We start from the raw sequence: 19,509 nt of genomic DNA on the forward strand, positions 1-19,509 counted from the left end.
TCCTGCTTTTATGTGCTTGTTTACCCACAGACCAAATGCTCTAGATTTAAACGCAGAAGCAACAACAAATAAAACAAATTTAGTTTCTTGTTTGATGTGCGATGATCAGACCATAAGGCAGGAGTGTCGTTATGTGGCACATTTTCCAATCCTTTTTAGAGCTGAACGATCCGCTCTGGAACTGATTCAAAAAACACAATCCACTTTACTGAGTGAATGTACTCCGATTCCAGAAAACGAAGTTGTGTCTGTTTTGTAGTTCAAAGAGAAAATTTGATTGCAAGGAACAGAAATCTGCCGTTCGTTTACGAACTGATTCACTTTACTGGGCGAACTCACGCCTGATTGACAAAAAAGAAAGGATTTCCTTTCCATTTCCATTTTAGGGAAGAAAAGAATGTTTATCCTTCCATCTTAAAAAGAAGTTTAATTTTTATCATTTCGCATAATTTTTGAAACATTTGTATTCTAAAATTTTATCATTAGTTCTGTGTAGAAAGGAGGCTTTATATTACTCAAAACTACCGTTGAAAGAAATCAGTTCAGGGATTTAAGCGTTTTATTGAGTCAGTTCATCTGATCCTATTTCTCGTTTGTATCTTTTCGCTTTTCACTTCAACCTCGCTAACCGATACTGATCTTGCCGCTCTTTCGATTCGTTTTGCTCTTTGCTACATTCTGGCTAACTGTTCTTTATTCATCCATCGCTCTGAATCTTTTTCATCAAGGCTATTTTTATCGAGCAGTGAGTCATAAATAAAAACCAATTCTTTTCAGTGAGGTAACAGTTGTGATCTGATCAAGTAAAAGAGCGATTTTGCCCATTTCTAATACGGATACGTGTTCATTTAGGAGGAGTAGATGATTAATAAAAACGAATTATTTTAATAAAGTGCTGTAAAGAAACAAGAATAGTATGCCTTCAAAATTCAAATGGTGCACCGAACGAAATATGGTCACTAAATAGGAAATTAAAAATGCTGCAAGAAAAAATAAAACTAACGAAACGGAGCTGAATACTAAATAAGAAATAAATCCTGAGAAGTACTAAATGAAAACTAAAGCCTGAAAAAAAAAGGCCTCGTGTAATAAATAAAATTAAAATGTAATCAAGTGTCATACTGCATTTAAATTCACTCTTCCCTTGCGTAAAGTGTAAACAGAAGAATTGTTTCTTTGAAGAAAAGGAAATTAAGCATAATATATAAGAAAAGGAAGTTATAGAATCACTCAAAATCTTTAAATTAAGTTATAGATTTAAGATACATTTCTGGAACAGTATTTTCCGACTTTCCAAATGAAGTGCGTCTTATTCGACAATGCATCGCCATCAATCTATTATTCAAGGAGGATAAAGCTGAAAAATCTACAGAAAAATCGTTTCATATTTAAATGTCATATTATAAATTGAATTGTAAGAAACTCACTTTGAGGTTCACCCCCCCCCGCCTCTACAAGTAACCCATATACTGGTGAGGTTCTTAACCATGGGTGAGCACCAAGCGGGAATTTCAAGTTTCAAGGGGAAGCGGGAGATTGTTGTCAGCCTTTTATTTATCTGTTAAGTATTTATTTAGCTTTAGTTCATAAAATTAATAAAAAAAAACTTTTATTCAGTTTTGGTATTTATCAACATTTTCTATACATTTCCTTTGTTATTTTACAAAAAATTAAAAATAATTTATTACTATTTAAATATTAAATAATAATCTATAAACTTAAATAAATGTATATGTATTGTTCGACTTTTGGAAAAGATGGTGAGTATGATCGTCTAACAATGATGAAAGGGATGCATGGGGGATAAAAAGTTGAGAACCTGCTTTAGCCTTCTGTCTTTGTGTTTTTATGACGCACACACAAACTGTTTCTTTTATTTGCTCATAATTTGTTACAAAATGACAAATAAATAACACGGCAGTTCACCTCAGACTCTTTTTGTTAGCAAAACGCATTCTATAATAATACGTTTTACGAGTATTTTACAATAAAACTTAAGCGCATCAACTTAAACATTTCTCCATTCAACTCATCGTAATAATAATATTTTTATTAAGATTGGATCTTTCTAACAGTACGGAATATATAGTATTTTAAACAAAATTTCTATACAAGCTATTTCTAAATTTTTTAGAATCTGATATTATCTATGAAGACAGATTGGAAATTTTATTTGTAATAAATTTGTTTTTGAAAAAATGTTTAATTTTATTTGATCTGTATTTATAATGAAGATTTAAAAATTTTGTTTTCCTATTACAGGTAACGAGAACATATTTTCATTAAGCAATCAAGGACTATATTCGATACGATTTGATCTCACAGATGAACAAGGAGAAAGTCGTTATGCTGTTTATGACATCTTTGCAATTGACGACGAGAACAAAGATTACAGGATACATATCAAAGGATATAGTGGAGATGCAGGTAACCGAACAATTGGTTTACTTCTGGTACTGAAACTTAGCATAATATCTGCTTATTTCAGGTTAAGATAAAAATAAAAATACCAGTAATTAATAAGGAATGATTAATTAATGCAGCAAAACAATTTAAGGTGTGCACCACTAGTTGCCGAGCGGTTAAGACCATTGGTTACTGGTATTTCAACCTGCTTTGCCTTCAGACTCTTGCAAACGGGCTGGCTGCATGGTCAATCCTCATGTATAGGTTAATACGAACCAGTTTTTCTCAGAAAGTCGCTCCATGAAGGTACGCCTCCTGTTACGCAAATATGACTAAGTGCACTTTCATAAAGAATCTTCTGAGATAAGCTGATTCATAGTGGCCTTTACATAAAGTAATGACTTATCAGCAGTCTATTTCAAGGAATTGAACAAGGGAAGCAATTACCAATGCTTTACTTATTCTGCATTTGAGAACTGAAGCTGTATTTAATTAAATACGAGAATCGCGTAAGGTTTTTCTTTCTCTTTACCCAGTGCCTTCGTAATGTAACTGGAAATCACGTCCACCTGGCAATCGATAAGTTCGGAGTTCGAGTCCCAGCGAAGGCACTGAACATTTTTCATGTCTCCTGCTTCGAAATTAGGTTATTTAAATTAAATTTTACATTTGACTTACTGTTACATTAATTTATCACCCCACAAATAATTGGCTGAGTTGTAAGCACCAAGTGGGTCTTCTGTTCCGATTCAGTTTTAAATAAATGAAGAGTCTTCCACACTCTTCTCAAGTTTCAGTTGTTACTTTAGACTTAGCCATAATTCGCTGTCAGCCTGTCTAAAGTTTGATTACATTGTAAGATTCTAACATGTGTTATGTACTGTTAAGTTACAGCTGAAGTTGAAGAATCTTAAGCACTGATCAGCGAATAATCGCTTGAGTTCGTGAGATAGAGACAACACGCACGAAGGATGAAATTACCCTTGATTATTCCAATAAGGTTTAACAGAACTCCGTCTTGGAGTTTTACAATAAAGCCGCCACTCGGGCTTGAACTTCGGAAACTAAGAACTAAACTAATCTTAACTAAAAAGATATAGCCGAAGCTGTCAAGATTCTAACAGAGTTGGCCCCTTAATTCTAAATAACGGCGAAGCTATCAAGGGCTTAAAGTACCTACGAGCGTAATAATGGCTTAAGAAGGCGAACGCGCGCTAGTCAGAATCACTGGTTCTCTCTCGCGAAATGAGTAGAACTTCACAGTTAAATACTTCTCCTCATTTGCATTCAACCGCGATTCTAAAACTAAGTTCTGACCCGAATTTGTAAGTTGAAATTCAGGAAGACAGGAAAGGAACTTTAACTCAAAATTTAACTGATAGATAAATTAACATAATCCTTACAACATTATATGATCCTAAAGCAAATTACTAAATTTTATATCTCTATATGTGTGATATGGATACGAGCCAATTTATATTAAAAAATCTTCCACAAAAAGAATATTTCTTTGAGGCAGATAGCCAAGTGCAGTTTGCCATATTCACATAACCTAATTCAATCCTTTTCCTTAGATGTAAACTGACTTCCTTAGACTTAAACTTCCTTAGACATAAAACTATTTTTTTAGTCTCTTTTATTTCTTAACATTTTGCAATAAGAGATAAATTGTCTGATAGAATGAATATCAATTAAAGTAGCTCAACACAATTTCTTTTTATACTTGCTTGTATAGAACAGACAAATTTCAAAGTAAAGTAAATATTTTGTAGTGAAAAGAAATTAATGAGAGACTAGGAACAGTATTTGGTATAAACAGTAATGAATAATATTTCATTGTCGCATTCACCTCTTATTGGATTTTCTTCGTAGATAAAGACTACAATAATTTTAGTTCGACCCATCTGATTTTAAAACGATTACATTTTTAAGCTCTCACCACTCATTCAGTGTCAAGCCAAAAATGGGAATTCATCCCTCGTCCAGTTTCACAGTGCTTCAGTAATACGTTATAGAGACTTATACATCCACAAAAGAAAATGAATGCTATTTTTTACACATGAAAGGTCACATCACAGTGTGGAGCGATGCCCGTTATTACGCCTATGGTTTTAGTGGTCTGTCTATTATACTATACCGCTCAGCTGGTATAGTAGTTAATGACTTTGACTGTCGTATCGATGAACGCGGGTTCGAGTTCTGGAGAATTCATGGATGTTTTTAAGCGTACGGTGTCTGTGAGGCAAAGGGACACTAAAAAGTGTGCGGCAAGTAGAAAGTACTCTCGAGAAGTTAGTAGTAGTTAGTAGCAGAGGGGAGGTAGACCGTCGGACTGCCTTCCAAGAATTTCTTACTCAAAACTGTTGCAAAATTCCAATGCAGAGGGAATATACCTGTACAACCAAAGGTAAAATTCTAATGTCCCGCCCACTTTCACTTGAACATATTTTTCAAATTAAAATATCTTCATGCATGTAGGTAAAATGTCTTATATAAAGGCATATTACAACTTAGTAATGTAGCTTATAATTCTAATTCAGTACTTCCGATTTTCATCAACTCCGTACATCCAGTTTTAACTTTTAACACGTCGATCTTTTTTATTATTTATTTATTTATTTATTTATTTTTTAAGATAGTTTTGATCTGGAGGCAAAGGTCGTCGTTCTCACAAATAGCGATAAATTTTACAAATAGGTTTTAGTGGAAGGTGGCTACCATCACAGGACTCCTTGTATTTAGGTTATTTTAAAAAAGAGAGAGAGAGAGAGAGAAAGAGACAAAATCGCCTTCTGTTAACTTTTGTTTAATATTAAAATGCTCAAAACCCATTTTGTTTCTATTGATTTATTTTTAAGTAACTAAGTTTAACATTTAAAATTAAAACAATTTTTAAATTTTTATTTTAATTCTGAATTATAGTTTATGAATTTGCATTCCGCGATAGCATCTGCAACATTTTAGGTACGCTACGCTCACACTTAAGAGCTTTCATAAGCAATAAGTTCGTACAATTAGTTACCGATTCAGGTTTTTTATTTGACAGAAGAAGCACACACAGATTAACTTTTTAGCAGTTTATATGCACTATTAAAGAGTTAGAAAAGGGGTATTATTCCTTTTCTCAAGTCATAATTTTATTAAAATTATCTCCCACCTTCTTAATTCATGGTTTAATGGTCAGCACGCTTGGCGTGTATTCGAGAGGTTCGAGTCCCGGCGAGGACATTGCTCATTTTTCATGACTCCTGTTTTGAAATAACCTAATGACTCTATAAAGTTACAGTTCAATGGCTTTCATATTTCTCAGGATTTCTAATATAGGACATAAGGAATCAAACAATCCACTCGCTATGTGCAGAAGAAATGAAAATATCTCGGACTATGGTAAACATTTTCCCTTTTACAGATACTATAAAATCGTTGAGTCTGGAACATCGGAATTACAAGAAAATTTTTAATTCTAACATTCATTTGTGACCAATATACCTTCCAAAAAAGATTTCAAATAAGAACTAAAGTAAATGACTCCTGATATATTGAAGAAATTATCTGCATAACTTGGAACCAGTAATTATCTGTAAAATAATATTTTTGAATAGTGTAATTAAATAAAATTAAGATTTTAAAAACAAAACAGAACAAACCAAGAAACCTTAGTGTGGCGCAGATTTTATATCTTTCTTCTACAGGCGAAAAAAAATTTTTTTTTTTCCTTACGAAGAAGGAACAAATTTGACATAAATAAAAAATTTTAGTTCACAGACATGTATTTAAATATTCACTTGCATCTTGACTATTTCATGACGTAAAAAGTTATTTTTCCTTGTGTGTGTATTATATGTATATCTATATGAGAGGAGGCATTGCTTACCTATTTCCTAAACAGAACTGCTCCCGTTTTTCCAAAATAGTATCGCTCCTTCCACTTCATTAAAAAATACTGTGCTCGAATTTTTTTTTAATTTCTTGTTTTTTTTTTTTTCCATAAATTGTGATTTGTCTTTTATGATGCTTGCCTCAGTTTTTTAGCCCAAAGGGACAATTTGCCCCAAATTAGGCGCCAGAAGGGCTATTAATTTCGTTTTGGCATTTTGCTCTAATTCACTATAAACAGTGAATCCCTTTTTAAATTGTTGTCACCAAATATTAGAGCCTTCTATTATATTTAAAGAAATTAAATATTCAAGAATCTGCATAAATGTATGTATGTTTCTCGCATTGCGATAAAACAACGGTACCTAGAGGCCTCAAATTTTGAATAACGTACGTCTCTGCCCGAATATGGACATCTTTGAATTTGGAATTTGTTTCATTATCTGTTTCATATTCTGTAAAGCATTTACGAGTTTTTGATTAAGAAACTCAGTGATTTTAAAGCACGCAATGGCAACACTCTACGGGAGAAAGAAACATATTTATCTCCAGCGCGCGAGACTGTGTCTCGGAAATTCTAAAGATATTCTCTTTTAAATATTTTGTGATACTGCTTTTGCATTAAATTTTATGGTTTAAGGGCGAAGAACATGATATTTAATAAATAAAGCTAACACACAAAACTTTAAAAAAAACGCCTCTTGAGCGTAATATAAAATCTAAAACTTTCAAATTTTTTTTAATGCAGTTCATTTAAACTTATTATTATTCTGCTTGCTTTTTATGATTCTCTTTAGCTTACATGGCGTTAGCCAAGAAGGACTATTAGTCTCAAAACGGACTTTTCGCTTGAATCACTTTTCAGATTGTTGATATCAAATATTATCGCCCTGTATGACATTTAAAGAAATTAAATTCTAAAGAATCTGCATGAAGGTATACATGTTTTTCGCATTGTGAAAAACCAGCGGTACCTCGAGTCATCAAATTTGGAATAACGTAGCCCTTCACCCAAATATGTGCATCTGGAAACCCGAATATGGAATTGGTCTCCTTTAAAAGGGGAAGTACATAAGGTATTTTCTCCCTTCTTTTTGTATTCCTTCGTGGTGTAACGGTGGCACACTCCGCGTCTATTCGAAAGGTTCAGGTTCGATTCCAGGCGAGGGCATTGCACATTTTTCACATTGTCCTGCTTCCAGAAACCCTAATGACTCTACTAAATAACAAATAGTCAAATTTAAGTAATTAATGTAATAAAATACATATATGTTAATTAACACATGATATGAAAATTACATAATAACTGAGATGTGTTAATTTGGCCCATATCGAACCTGGCATTTGGCATAGAGTGCTAAAATATGAAATACGTAATTGAAATAAATCGTTGAAATATTTACTAATAACATTGGCTCCATCCCAAAGTAACGATTCTGCTATTCTCCTATTTGTTTTTAAATACATTTTATTTGTTATTTTTTATGTTTTACATTATGATCAAAATGAATGATGTATTAGTATCTGATAAATATATAAGTATTATTTAGATAGAGTAGAATTAACGAATCGACATTTTTTTTTTTTTTTTTTTTTTTTTTTTAGTCCAAAGGGATTTGAATCCCGAAGGACTATTAGTTTCGTTTTGGCATTTTGCGTCAGACGGATAAATGTTGGTTCACTTTTCAAACTGTTGCCATAAAATGTTAGAGTCCTGCATTATATTTGAAGAAATTAAATAATGAAAATCTGCGTAAATGTATGTATATTTCTCACATTGTCATAAAATAACGGTACATAGAGTCATCGAATTTTGAATAACGTAATCCTCCAACGAATATGAGCATGTGGAAGACCAAATTTGAAATTTGAAATTTGTTTTATAAAACTTTGACGAATTTTTGATTAACAAACTCAAGGATTTCAAAGCGAGCAATGGCAACGTTGTGCAGAAAAAACATTTTTATCTCCAGCGCGTGAGTCTTTGTATCGGAAATTCTAAAGATATGCTCGTTTTAAAACTATTTTGCGATATTGCTGTTGCACTGGATCTTATGGTTTAAGTGCGAGGAACATGATATTTAATAAAAAAAAAGGTAACACACAAAATGTTAAAAAACGCCCCTTTGGACGTAATTTAAAATCTGAAACATTTCAGATTTTTTTTTTTTTTTTTTTTTTTTTTTTTTTAAACCAAGCCCATACCAACAAAATGTTTTCCCCCATAAAACAGATTTTCACTGATTCGTGGCTTTGGCTTTTTGCCTACGGTGTATTTATTTATCTTCACGAATATGTCAAACTTTGTTCCCTTACAATTAGTTTTATATAATTTGCACAGATGCTTCTTATTGTTTGTTTAATGGATTACGGCAAAGAACATGAGGGTAATCTTTTTATGAGAAGGGATGACATTCATATAAAGGATTTTCTAAGGGAAACCAGCATGACTGGACACATCATCCTTCATGAATTAAAAAAAAATAGACAAAAACATAAGAACCGACAATGCAGAAAGCAGTGCAAAGCATTTTATTACACAACACGTAAAAGTATAACGAGTGATAGATATAGAACACAATTTTACAAAAGGTATTAATTCCAACAGCAACCGAGCGGCCAAGCCATTGAACACTGGTAGTTGGGCATGGGTTCGAATGCCGAACCAGCTGGCTACTTAAGCGTTTCGTGCTTTTCGTCATATGTAATGTGAATGCGAGCCAACTCCCCTTAGAATGTCCTCCCCGAAGGTATCCCTCCCTTTAGGCAGATAGCCTTATCGTGCATTGCCATTATCAAATAAACCAAACAAAATGCATTCAAAATTCCGCTCATTCTCAGTGATTCATAAGTGACGCTGATTCTGCATACATTTTTTGCAGCGATTATTGTCACGAGGTTCATAGCATAAGCAGCAAGCGTTTCGTACAAAATGGCTCGGAAGTTTCTCCATAGAAAAGCATCAAGTGCCGACCTGGAGTAAATACAGCGTAACCACAGTGTCTGTCTCCGCTTCTACTTTCCTATGCAAATATGACTCATATCGATCTATAAAATTTCTACAAATCATTGTGCGAGTATGCATTTAGAACTTTTAATACTTTAAAAACATTTTTTAAAAAAATCTAAAAGGTTTCAGATTTTAAATTACGTCCAAAGGGGCGTTTTTTTAACATTTTGTGTGTTACATTTATTCATTAAATATCACGTACTTCGCACTTAAACCATAAAATTCAGTTCAACAGCAATATCGCAATATAGTTTTAAAATGAGCAATCTTTAGAATTTCCGATACAGAGACTCGCGCGCTGGAGATAAAAATATTTTTTTTTCTGTAAAACGTTGCCATTCTCGCTTTGAAATCCTTGGGTTTGTTAATCGAAAATTCGTTAAAGTTTTACAAAATAGGAAACCGATAATAAAACAAATTCCAAATTTCAAATTTGGTCTTCCACATGCCCATATTCGTAGGAGTATTACGTCATTCAAAATTCGTTGGCTGTATGTACCGTTGTTTTATCGCAATGTGAGAAATATACATACAGATTTTTCATTATTTAATTTCTTCAAATATAATGCATGACTCTAACATTTGGTGGCAACAGTTTGAAAAGTGATTCGTCGTTTATAGTGATTCAACGCATAATCGCAAAACGAAAACAATAGTCTTTCAGGGACAAAGCCCCTTTGGACTAAAAATCTGTTACCATCAGGTAGATTCCTAATTTTTTACACGGTATTTTCAACGACGATGCTTTAAAACTGCAATGTTTTTTAACCGCATTATTTTCAACCACGATATTTTATACCACGATGTTTCAGAACTACGATGTTTCTCCTTGCTTTCTTTTCTTTCACTATGTTTTATACGAAGATGCTTTCGCTTTACGTTGATTTCTCCGCGATGTTTTCGTCAGCGACGATCTTGTCACGATGTTTTCGCCTATAACTGTGGCCGTTTGGTTTATGGTGCAATATCTTAATATTTTCTCGCAGAGGTAATGAGATTACTGTATGCTATAGAGAAAAGAACCTTTATTTCTACTTTTTATATTACAGTTATTGGTAATGGATAACTAAGGTTCTAACAGAATTGCACTAGTCGCCGCTTTGTAGGGCATACTTGTCGTTTAGGTGCATTGATCTGAAACCAGACATAAAATGCATGGAACTAATTTCCCAGACTAACGGACTTTGGTTACCACGACTACTCCTATTCTCATTTGCTTCTAAGACGTTAGTGTATTATATACATTAAAAGCGTTTTAATATTAAAAGCGTTTAAGTGTGTTATATACATTCTAAATAACGGTATTCTTACTTTTCAAAACACGTCAAGTTATAAATCAAAACCGTGGACATTTTTTAATATCATAATACAAGGAGATACAGCTCAACGATAAAACATAATATCTAGGCCTGGAGAGAGTAAAGAAAAAATATTAAATCTGTAAGCCTCGTATAACACTTCGCGGAACACGAGGAGTTTTGTACTTATTTTCTTAATTAAGAAAATGCATTTTTTAATGTTGTTTCTGAATTTATTCCTTTTATATCTGTTTACATTTATATGCTTAACATTTGTGTCTTTTTTTTAAAACATTTCTATTCTTTCATCAACACTGCCTTTTGGATGATACTGAAACACAATTTCAGGCGTTTTGGGGAAGCAATAAATTTTCAGCCAAATAAATTATGATCAAGGTGTACATTATGACTTTTTTATGTGATTATGAATTAAATTTGCATCACTTTTTCTCTAATTTAACCATTTTGTAAAAAATGATTATGAGTTTTGTACGGTTTTACTTGATCTGGTAATGTTAATTAGTCCAAAAATCCTAACAGCCGTAAAGAGAATTATCGCTATGTCTGAAGTTACTACAAAGTCGTTAGAAGATTTAAATAACCTTTTTATTTAAGTATAGTTTAGAACATAAAAGCACTTTCTTGTGCAACAATATCAGCCACAGCTCATGGTACTGCACCTAAATAGAATGACCAAATTTAAATCAAATATGGAACAGTAGTCAAGGAATACATAACTAAATATTACTATATGCCGGCTCAGTCACTCAACCAGAGCGCCAAAAATAAAAGTGTCAGCAGAGATAGAGCGCAACTCGAATAAATACAACTCTCAGAGCTGGTAGGAAATTAACACGTATCGTGCACGCGAAGCCCAGAAATACGCTCTGTCTTAAAATCCTAAAACCTCAGTTTAAATAATGGCTACCTCAGTGCATTGTGGCGAGGAATACGGAAAGGAGAAGTTATAGTAAAGACTGAAATAATAATAACTGGTTAATTTAAATAATAACCTTTCAGATTTTTGAAATTCTCAATAATTTTACGTTACGATTAACTGCGATTTAAAGTTTTTTAACGTCTTAACAAATTTAACCAATTTTCTTGTAAATAAATTTTGTTGTTCTTTTCGAAAGGCTCTTTATTTCACCATTAGACATATTGAACCATCAGATGCAAAAACATTCCTCGGTTGCTCGTATGTAATCCTAATAATATGCATATTTTCAGCCTATCCTGAATTTGTGGTCTGAAATTTAAGGATGAGGATCATTTTATATTTGATAGGACACAAATGATCAATTTGCCTCGAATAAATATTCTTTAGGAACCAATGCTTTTAAATGTTTAAAAGTTTTAACTTTAAGATTTGATACCTTATGAAAGAAAGATCAATCAGCATTGATCCATTTGATACCATTTTAACAATTCTTCAAAAACGCAGATTTAGAAAGGTTTCGCATAAGTAAGGTTCGTTTATAATAGTAGATAGTTTTAACTCTCTCAGTTTATTACTCTCTCTTTTCAGGGGATAGTATGGAGTTGAGTGATGGTCGAACTTTTTCCACGAAAGACAGGAAGACTGATGAAGATGTTTCAGAGCATTGCGCAATGACAAGAAAAAGTGGCTGGTGGTTTAAAGATTGCACTAAGGCCAATTTGAATGGCATATATATGCCAGGAGTTAAGTCTGCAAAGAGCATGTACTGGAGTACATGGCAAGCTCATGTAGGATTAAAATATACTGCCATAAAACTAAGACCCAAAAACATAAAAAAATTCATGTAATATTTATGTGCTGATAAAAACCTCAGATTGATATTTATTTTATTAAAAACCTCTACGGATTTCAAAGAGATTGACATAGATCCTTTGCCTTCATAGAAAAAAAGATACTATTTCTCTTATTTCGTTAAAAATCGACTAAATATTCGTTTAAACGAGATTTGTGAATGAGAAATTCCGCTTAACTGAAATGGTTAAGCAAAATAACATTATATCAACAAACCAATTTTTTAAATGCATATTTTTAATTATTTTTTTATCATTCAAAAATAAATAAATATTTTACAATGTAAACAAGTGTTCATAATTTACACTGCTTTATAAATGCTAAGAAATAACTGATTTGTGTTCAGTTTCCAAGGGTTGCTCAATCAGAAAAACTGCCGCTGAAAAAATACTACAGTAGACGCTGTAAAACAAGTTCGGAACTGCATCATCAGGAAAAGTTATTTTGATGTATTGAGCATAGTGTTGGGATCAGAAACACTTTCAGGTTTCGAAATCTATTCTATTTTGCATTATAAAGAGTGCACAGAAACTATATGCAAAGTTTCATTTCTTCAATGAATTTTCATTATTAAAATTTATTATTTTCAAAAAATGTCAGTGTCCCTTAGCAACAGTTAAGCACTACATATATTACAGCGAACCAGTCAAAGATGCTCAAGACCAGAAGCCAGTAGATTAAGTTACTAATCGTCTAGACCAGCGGCTCTCAACCTTTTGACTAACACGTACCATCTAAACAAAAACTGAAAAACTTTACTACCATCACTACATTTTACAATTATTATTTTCCACTTCTCAATAGAAATATTAAATATATATGTAGAATTTGAATTAATTCACAGCATGAGAGCACGAAGTAATATTTAAATGGTTTATTTAATAGGAAGAAATAAAAGTAATTAAGAAAAGTATATAAAGATGAAGTTAACGGTATGCAGGATTAACATAATGATGTAGTCCTTTTACACCTAAAGGCATAACATCAAAAGCACAATCTAAGTTCATAAACTCTTGAAGACGTGTGAGCCGTCTGCTCACTTCTGCCCTCCGCTCTCGACCAGGTCTCAACGCTGTCTGGGATGATTCTTACTGCGCTGGGTGATGCTATACTGATGACGTCATAACGGGCAATTCTAATTCTGCATTGGACGTTATGATTTCCCACAGCTTCGGCCAGCCTGAAGAGGCATCGTCCTCGATGCATGTTGAATGGACATCACCATCATGTACCTGCAAAGAGAATAAAAAATAAAAAAAAGAAAGAAAAAAGAGTATCAGGTCCTTAGGCTTTGCTCTGATACAAGCATTAAATCAATTTGACCATGGCTTCATATGGTCAGCCGCAGTAGATGTCAAATTCGGTCCTTCATGGCATCCTACTTTTTCGACTTCATATCTGTCATTTGGTCTTACAGCTATGATTTTATACGGTCCATGAAATTTTGGTCGTAGTTTCAAACCAGTCCCATATTGAGTTCTCTGAATGGCTACCAAGTCGCCAATCTTGTATAGTTTCGGTTTCTTACGTTTCTTGTTGAATTGTTTACGATTCTCTTCTTGAATCCTCAAAATGTTGTTTTTCGCATCTCTCATTTTATCACGTTCTTTTATCAATTGCTTTAGATATTCTTCATTCAATATTTCACTAATTCTCAAATCTTCTTTATTATTCATTTTCGTGCCTATGAGAAGCTCAAACGGTGAATATTTCGTACTTCTCGTAGTTGTACTGTTGATTATTCTCTGAACATCTGGAACATACTTAAACCATTTCGTTGAATCTTCATGTGATAATTTTGACAAAACAGGAATCAAAATTCTATGAATTCGCTCAATTTGTCCGTTACCTCTTGGAATACCGGTAGTAATTTTGACATGTTCTATACCTTCTTCAGTACAATAAGCTGAAAATTCTTTCGATGTAAAGGCACTACCTCGATCTGAAATGATTCTGGCTGGATTCCCAAATACAGTCTATTGTTGCTTCAATTTTGAAATAACTTCTTGCGTAGTTGGTGATTTCACTGGATAGAACCAAGTAAATTTCGTAAAAGCGTCGACCACAGTAAGAATGTGTTGGTATCTCTTGTTCGTCGATGGAAGAGGTCCAATAAAGTCGATATGATACGTACTCAAGGGAACGTTTTCTTTCGGTACAGGATGGAGAAATCCTTCTGCTTTTCCTTGCTTCTTGTTGTACAGTATACATTCTATACAGTTAGCAATTACCTTTTCAACTTTGCATTTCAATCTGGGAATATAGAATTCTTGCTCTACAGCATTCACAGTTTTATCTACAGCAAAGTGACCTTTTTTATGTACCTTCTGTATGATTTCATTCTGTAAGGATTCTGGCACTACTAGAAGATCTTTACCATTTTAAAATTTGTACAAAATATCATTTCTCACGAAGAATCCATTTTCTTCTCCCTTCTCAACTAAATTCTTTATCAATTTCACATGTTCATCTTCATTCTGTTGTTGTGCTAACCGAATCTTCTCAGTTACATCGGATGTGTATGATGTTAAAATTAAAGCATTTCTACTTAAAGCATCAGCATGTTTCATTTGGCTTCCTGAACGATGTACAATTTCGTAATCGAATTCTTCAATGAACATTGCCCATCTTGCAATTTTAGGAGTTAAATCTTTCTTATCTAAAGTTTTCTGAAAAGCACTACAATCAGTTACAATTTTGAATTTAGTCCCTAACAAATAGTTTCGAAATTTCTTTAGAGCTTCTATTACTGCAAGGGCTTCTAATTCGTAACTACAGAGTTTCTCTTGCTGCGGTGAAGTCTTCTTACTCATATACTGGATTGGGTGATAATTACCATCATCAGACAATTGAAGTAATACCGCACCAAAACCTTGACTACTAGCATCAGTATGAAGTTCTAATGGATATCCTTGCCTAAATATGCGTAGAACAGGTGCCTGAGAGAGAATTTCTTTTAGTCTGCAAAATGCTTCCTGTTGTTCGGAATCGAACTTAAAACCAATACCTTTTCTAAGCAAGTCACTAAGAGGTTTAGCTATTTTAGCATACTGAGGAATGAATTTACGAAAATATCCCGTTAGTCCTAAAAAGCTTTGTAGTTGTTTACAGTTACGCGGTTGTGGAAAGTTTGGAACAGCAACAGTTTTGGAAGGCGATGGTCGAATAGTTCCGTTTTCAATTACATGTCCCAAAAATTCAATTTTACGTTTTAAGAATTGACACTTTTTGAAATTTATTTTTAATCCGTATTACGAAGCAGTTTTGAATACTCTTTCTAATTTGTCTAAACATTCAACTTCATCATTAGCCGGTAGGACTATATCATCCATATAAATAATTAATACACCTTCATTTAGCAAGTCACGAAATACTGAATAAATATACCTTTGAAAAACATTTGGACTAATACATAAACCAAAAGGAGCTTTAAGAAATTCGTAGATACCATTATGTGTTACAAAAGCGGTATATTTGGTGCAATTTTCATCTATGTCTACATGGAAAAAGCCATTTTTCAAATCTAGCGTCGTGAAAACTTTTGACTGTTCTAAGCGATCAAGTACTTCCGGAATTAAAGGCAGTGGAAATTTGTCTTTAATAATCTTCTTATTTAATTTCAGATAATCTATACATAAACGTTTCGAATTATCACGCTTGTTACACAAAACAATAGGCGCCGAATAATTAGAATTGCTAGGCTTTATTATGCCCTCTTTTAACCATTCCTTAATTTGATCGTCAACAACTTTTTGTTCCGCAAAAGACATGTATCTTCTATTTTGACAGACAGGAGTATCATCGCATAAATTTATTTGCATCTTGAAGTCAGATTGTCTATTTTTCCGAGGCTGGTACGAATTAATTAAATTACACAGTCTTTCTTTATGTTCTACATTCGAAATATGCGATAAATCAATCTCGTTGACAGAAATAGCATTCACCAGATGTGAAAGGTAATTAAACGTCGCGCTACTTCCGCTTTCGGGACTTTTGTTTACATTAAGAGACGCCAGACGATTGCGAAGGATCATAAACATTCTTCAATGAGATAGCAATATTCAAATTTCCCATAACGCAACGAACGTTAGAATTTCGAGATGACGCAGCAGTTATCAAGTTTACATTACTTTTATTCCGATGAGAAATTATTTGAAGGCCATTCTCGGTAAAAGAGAAGTTAAACTGATTCAATACATCCAAACCTAATACAATTTGATTACATAATGACTTAACAACATAAATTTTCGTACGAAGTGAAAAACTATCAATTAAAATATCAGAAATAAAAAAGCCGATGGGGTACGTTTCCTTTGATTCAATTTCGTTTAATGTGATATCGCTACAATTTAAATTAGGAGAACCAATCTGCTTGTGTAACTCTAAGCTGCATATCGTTACATCTGAACCAGTGTCAACTAAACTATCAACTAAATGATTATTTATTTCTACAGTCTTCATAATTCTATCCTTGTCACAAATTCGTTGAATTAAAGCTGCTTGTTTCTCGGGGGTCTGATCTAGACAGTTCGTTGAATAATGCCCGAACTTCTTACATTTTATACATTTTACACCCTTTGATTTGTTTACACAATGCTTTGAATAATGCCCAAATTCCTGGCAATTAAAACATTGACCTTATTAACGTTAGATTGATTTCGGTTTGATGACGAAAGCTTACTTCTATCTTTAACTTGAGTGTCTACTTTCGGTTTCGGATTTTTAAACTTATCATTGTCCGATCTCATTTTATCATAAATTTTAAGCCTTTGTTTAAATTCAGATATTGTTTCGCAACCATATAGTATAGTTTTCCTAACCACCGAATCGAGAATACCATCAATAACATATTTAATTAATGAAGCATCTTCAATGTTACCTCGCGAACACATTTCTTTCATTTTCAAAAAATACTCATTTAAAGATTCATTAGGCATTAATTTACGTTTACATAACATTTCATGCAACTCAGCAGAATTAAAAGCTTTACCATATTCAGATTTCAAAAGCTTTTTTAACTTACACCAGTCATTAACTTTAGGTTCACTCTGAATAAACAGTTTCGCTTTACCTTTTAATGATCTTTTAGCAAAACCTAATTTATGCAAATCACTTAATTTCAAAGAATTTATAACATCTTCAAATTCATCAATCCATTTATCAACATTTTCATATGCATTACCAGAAAAAGGATTAACAATACTTTCAATATCAGAAAAACTAAGATGAGGTTTAAAATGATCTTGAAATGGAAGCTGCATACTGTTATTTACTTGAGACTCGTTAAAACCAGGATTGTCTCTTTGATTATCATCAAGCATTACTTCAGAAATTTTGTTAATAGTTTCATCTTCAATATCACTATTTTCTTCAACCTTCTGAATTTATGCACAATACATTGCAAACTTTAATTAACTCATTCAGAGTAAAACTATTCTGCACTGTATCTATTTTCTTATTAAATTCTTCAGAATCTGGTTTAAATATAAAGCCAGAAAATTCACGTAATCTTTTCCGGTTATTTCGATCTCCATCAGTATTAAAAATAAGCTTATGCAAACTTTTGATTTCAGAACTTTTACGGTTCTTTAAAGCTGCTTCCAATTCTGGAATTTCTACTAACTTCATATTGGAAAAAAGTTTTGTACTCACCCGACAGATGATCGTCTTAAATAAGGGTAATCCACACTTTATACGAGTAATCCAATAAATCGAATAACTTGTAAAGAACAGTTCACTCAGTTAGTTCAAAGCACAGTTCTACTACTCGCACATTTTGGAATTCGAGGCCGCACGGTTGGTCGCCATCTTTTTTTGTAGACTTTGACTTAATTCACAGCATGAGAGCACGAAGTAATATTTAAATGGTTTATTTAATAGGAAGAAATAAAAGTAATTATGAAAAGTATATAAAGATGAAGTTAATGGTATGCAGGATTAACATAATGATGTAGTCCTTTTACATCTAAAGGCATAACATCAAAAGCACAATATAAGTTCATAAACTCTTGAAGACGTGTGAGCCGTCTGCTCACTTCTGCCCTCAGCTCTCGACCAGGTCTCAACGCTGTCTGGGATGATTCGTACTGCGCTGGGTGATGCTATACTGATTACGTCATAACGAGCAATTCTAATTCAGCATTGGACGTTATGATTTCCCACATATATATATATATATATTGCCATTTGTAAAACCTATTGGCTTTTTGTATTAATTATGCACACATAAAAATATTAGATTAAAAACTGATTACCATTTTAACTATCAAAATTTAAGTTATAATACTTTAATTCTAAACTTTAGTGTTAAATTTGGGTATGTTTAAGAGAGATCAATTTCTTAATGTCTGGTCCTACTTCACTTAGTTTTAAACATAAATTAGGATCCACTCTTAATTCTGTTCTGTATTTAATTTTAAAATTATAACATGAAGAAAAACTTTTAATTACACAAATAGGTTGTGCAGAAGAAAAACTTTTAATTACACAAATAGGTTGTGCAGAAAAGAAATAAAAATTTAGCAGAACACCCCAAGGCACTGAAGCTAAGACCGGTTCCCAGCATGGAGGCGGGAAACAAATTAGTGACTATCTCGGAGCCGAGGTTGAAGGATATTGGTGGTGTGGTGTGTGTGATTATGACAAAGCCTCGAGGGCTATCTGCCTAAGGGGAGGGGTGCCTTCGTGGAGGACTTTCTAAGGGAAACGTTACTCATGGGGAAAACCATGAAAACGCTTATGCAGCCAGCCCGTTTGCGGGATTCGAACCTCGGACCGAACTACCGGTGGCATATAAGCAAAATGTACACTGCTAGGACAACGGCTTGAATTTGGCCAATGACAGTCCAGATGAGGGTTTCATTAACTCCGCCCACATGAGTGACGTCATATTTCTGACGTTTGTTTACATTCTACTGTTCAGAGTTACGAAGTGCGTTTTTTGAATGTACATTTAGTTTTTCGGAATAAAAGTGTATATATATGCGTATATATTTGTATATAACCGATTTAATGTTTGTTTCGGAATATTAAGGATTATTCTACTGTTCCAATACAAAATTAGGTCTAGTCAGATAGAAGTTACTGATGGCTGGAAGATGCATGTAAAGTGTGGTTTACAAATTATT

At 33.1% G+C, this 19,509-nt stretch overlaps 1 protein-coding gene across 1 annotated transcript in view; it reads left to right on the forward strand.

Annotated features, from left to right (window-relative positions):
• Positions 1 to 12,448, forward strand: part of LOC118191711 (techylectin-5A-like) — a 28,846-nt gene extending 16,398 nt beyond the window's left edge. The window contains exons 5-6 of the mRNA XM_035362546.2: positions 2,263 to 2,427; positions 12,119 to 12,448. Coding sequence (XP_035218437.1) covers positions 2,263 to 2,427; positions 12,119 to 12,378 — 425 coding nt within the window. The 3' untranslated portion in view covers positions 12,379 to 12,448. The remainder of the gene's footprint in view (positions 1 to 2,262; positions 2,428 to 12,118) is intronic.
• Positions 12,449 to 19,509: the final 7,061 nt, after the last annotated feature.

The sequence above is a fragment of the Stegodyphus dumicola genome, chromosome 10 (genome assembly GCF_044657685.1).
Source record: "Stegodyphus dumicola isolate Sdum_Otavi_A_Nest chromosome 10, ASM4465768v1".
In the NCBI taxonomy this organism is placed as follows: Eukaryota; Metazoa; Arthropoda; class Arachnida; order Araneae; family Eresidae; genus Stegodyphus; species Stegodyphus dumicola.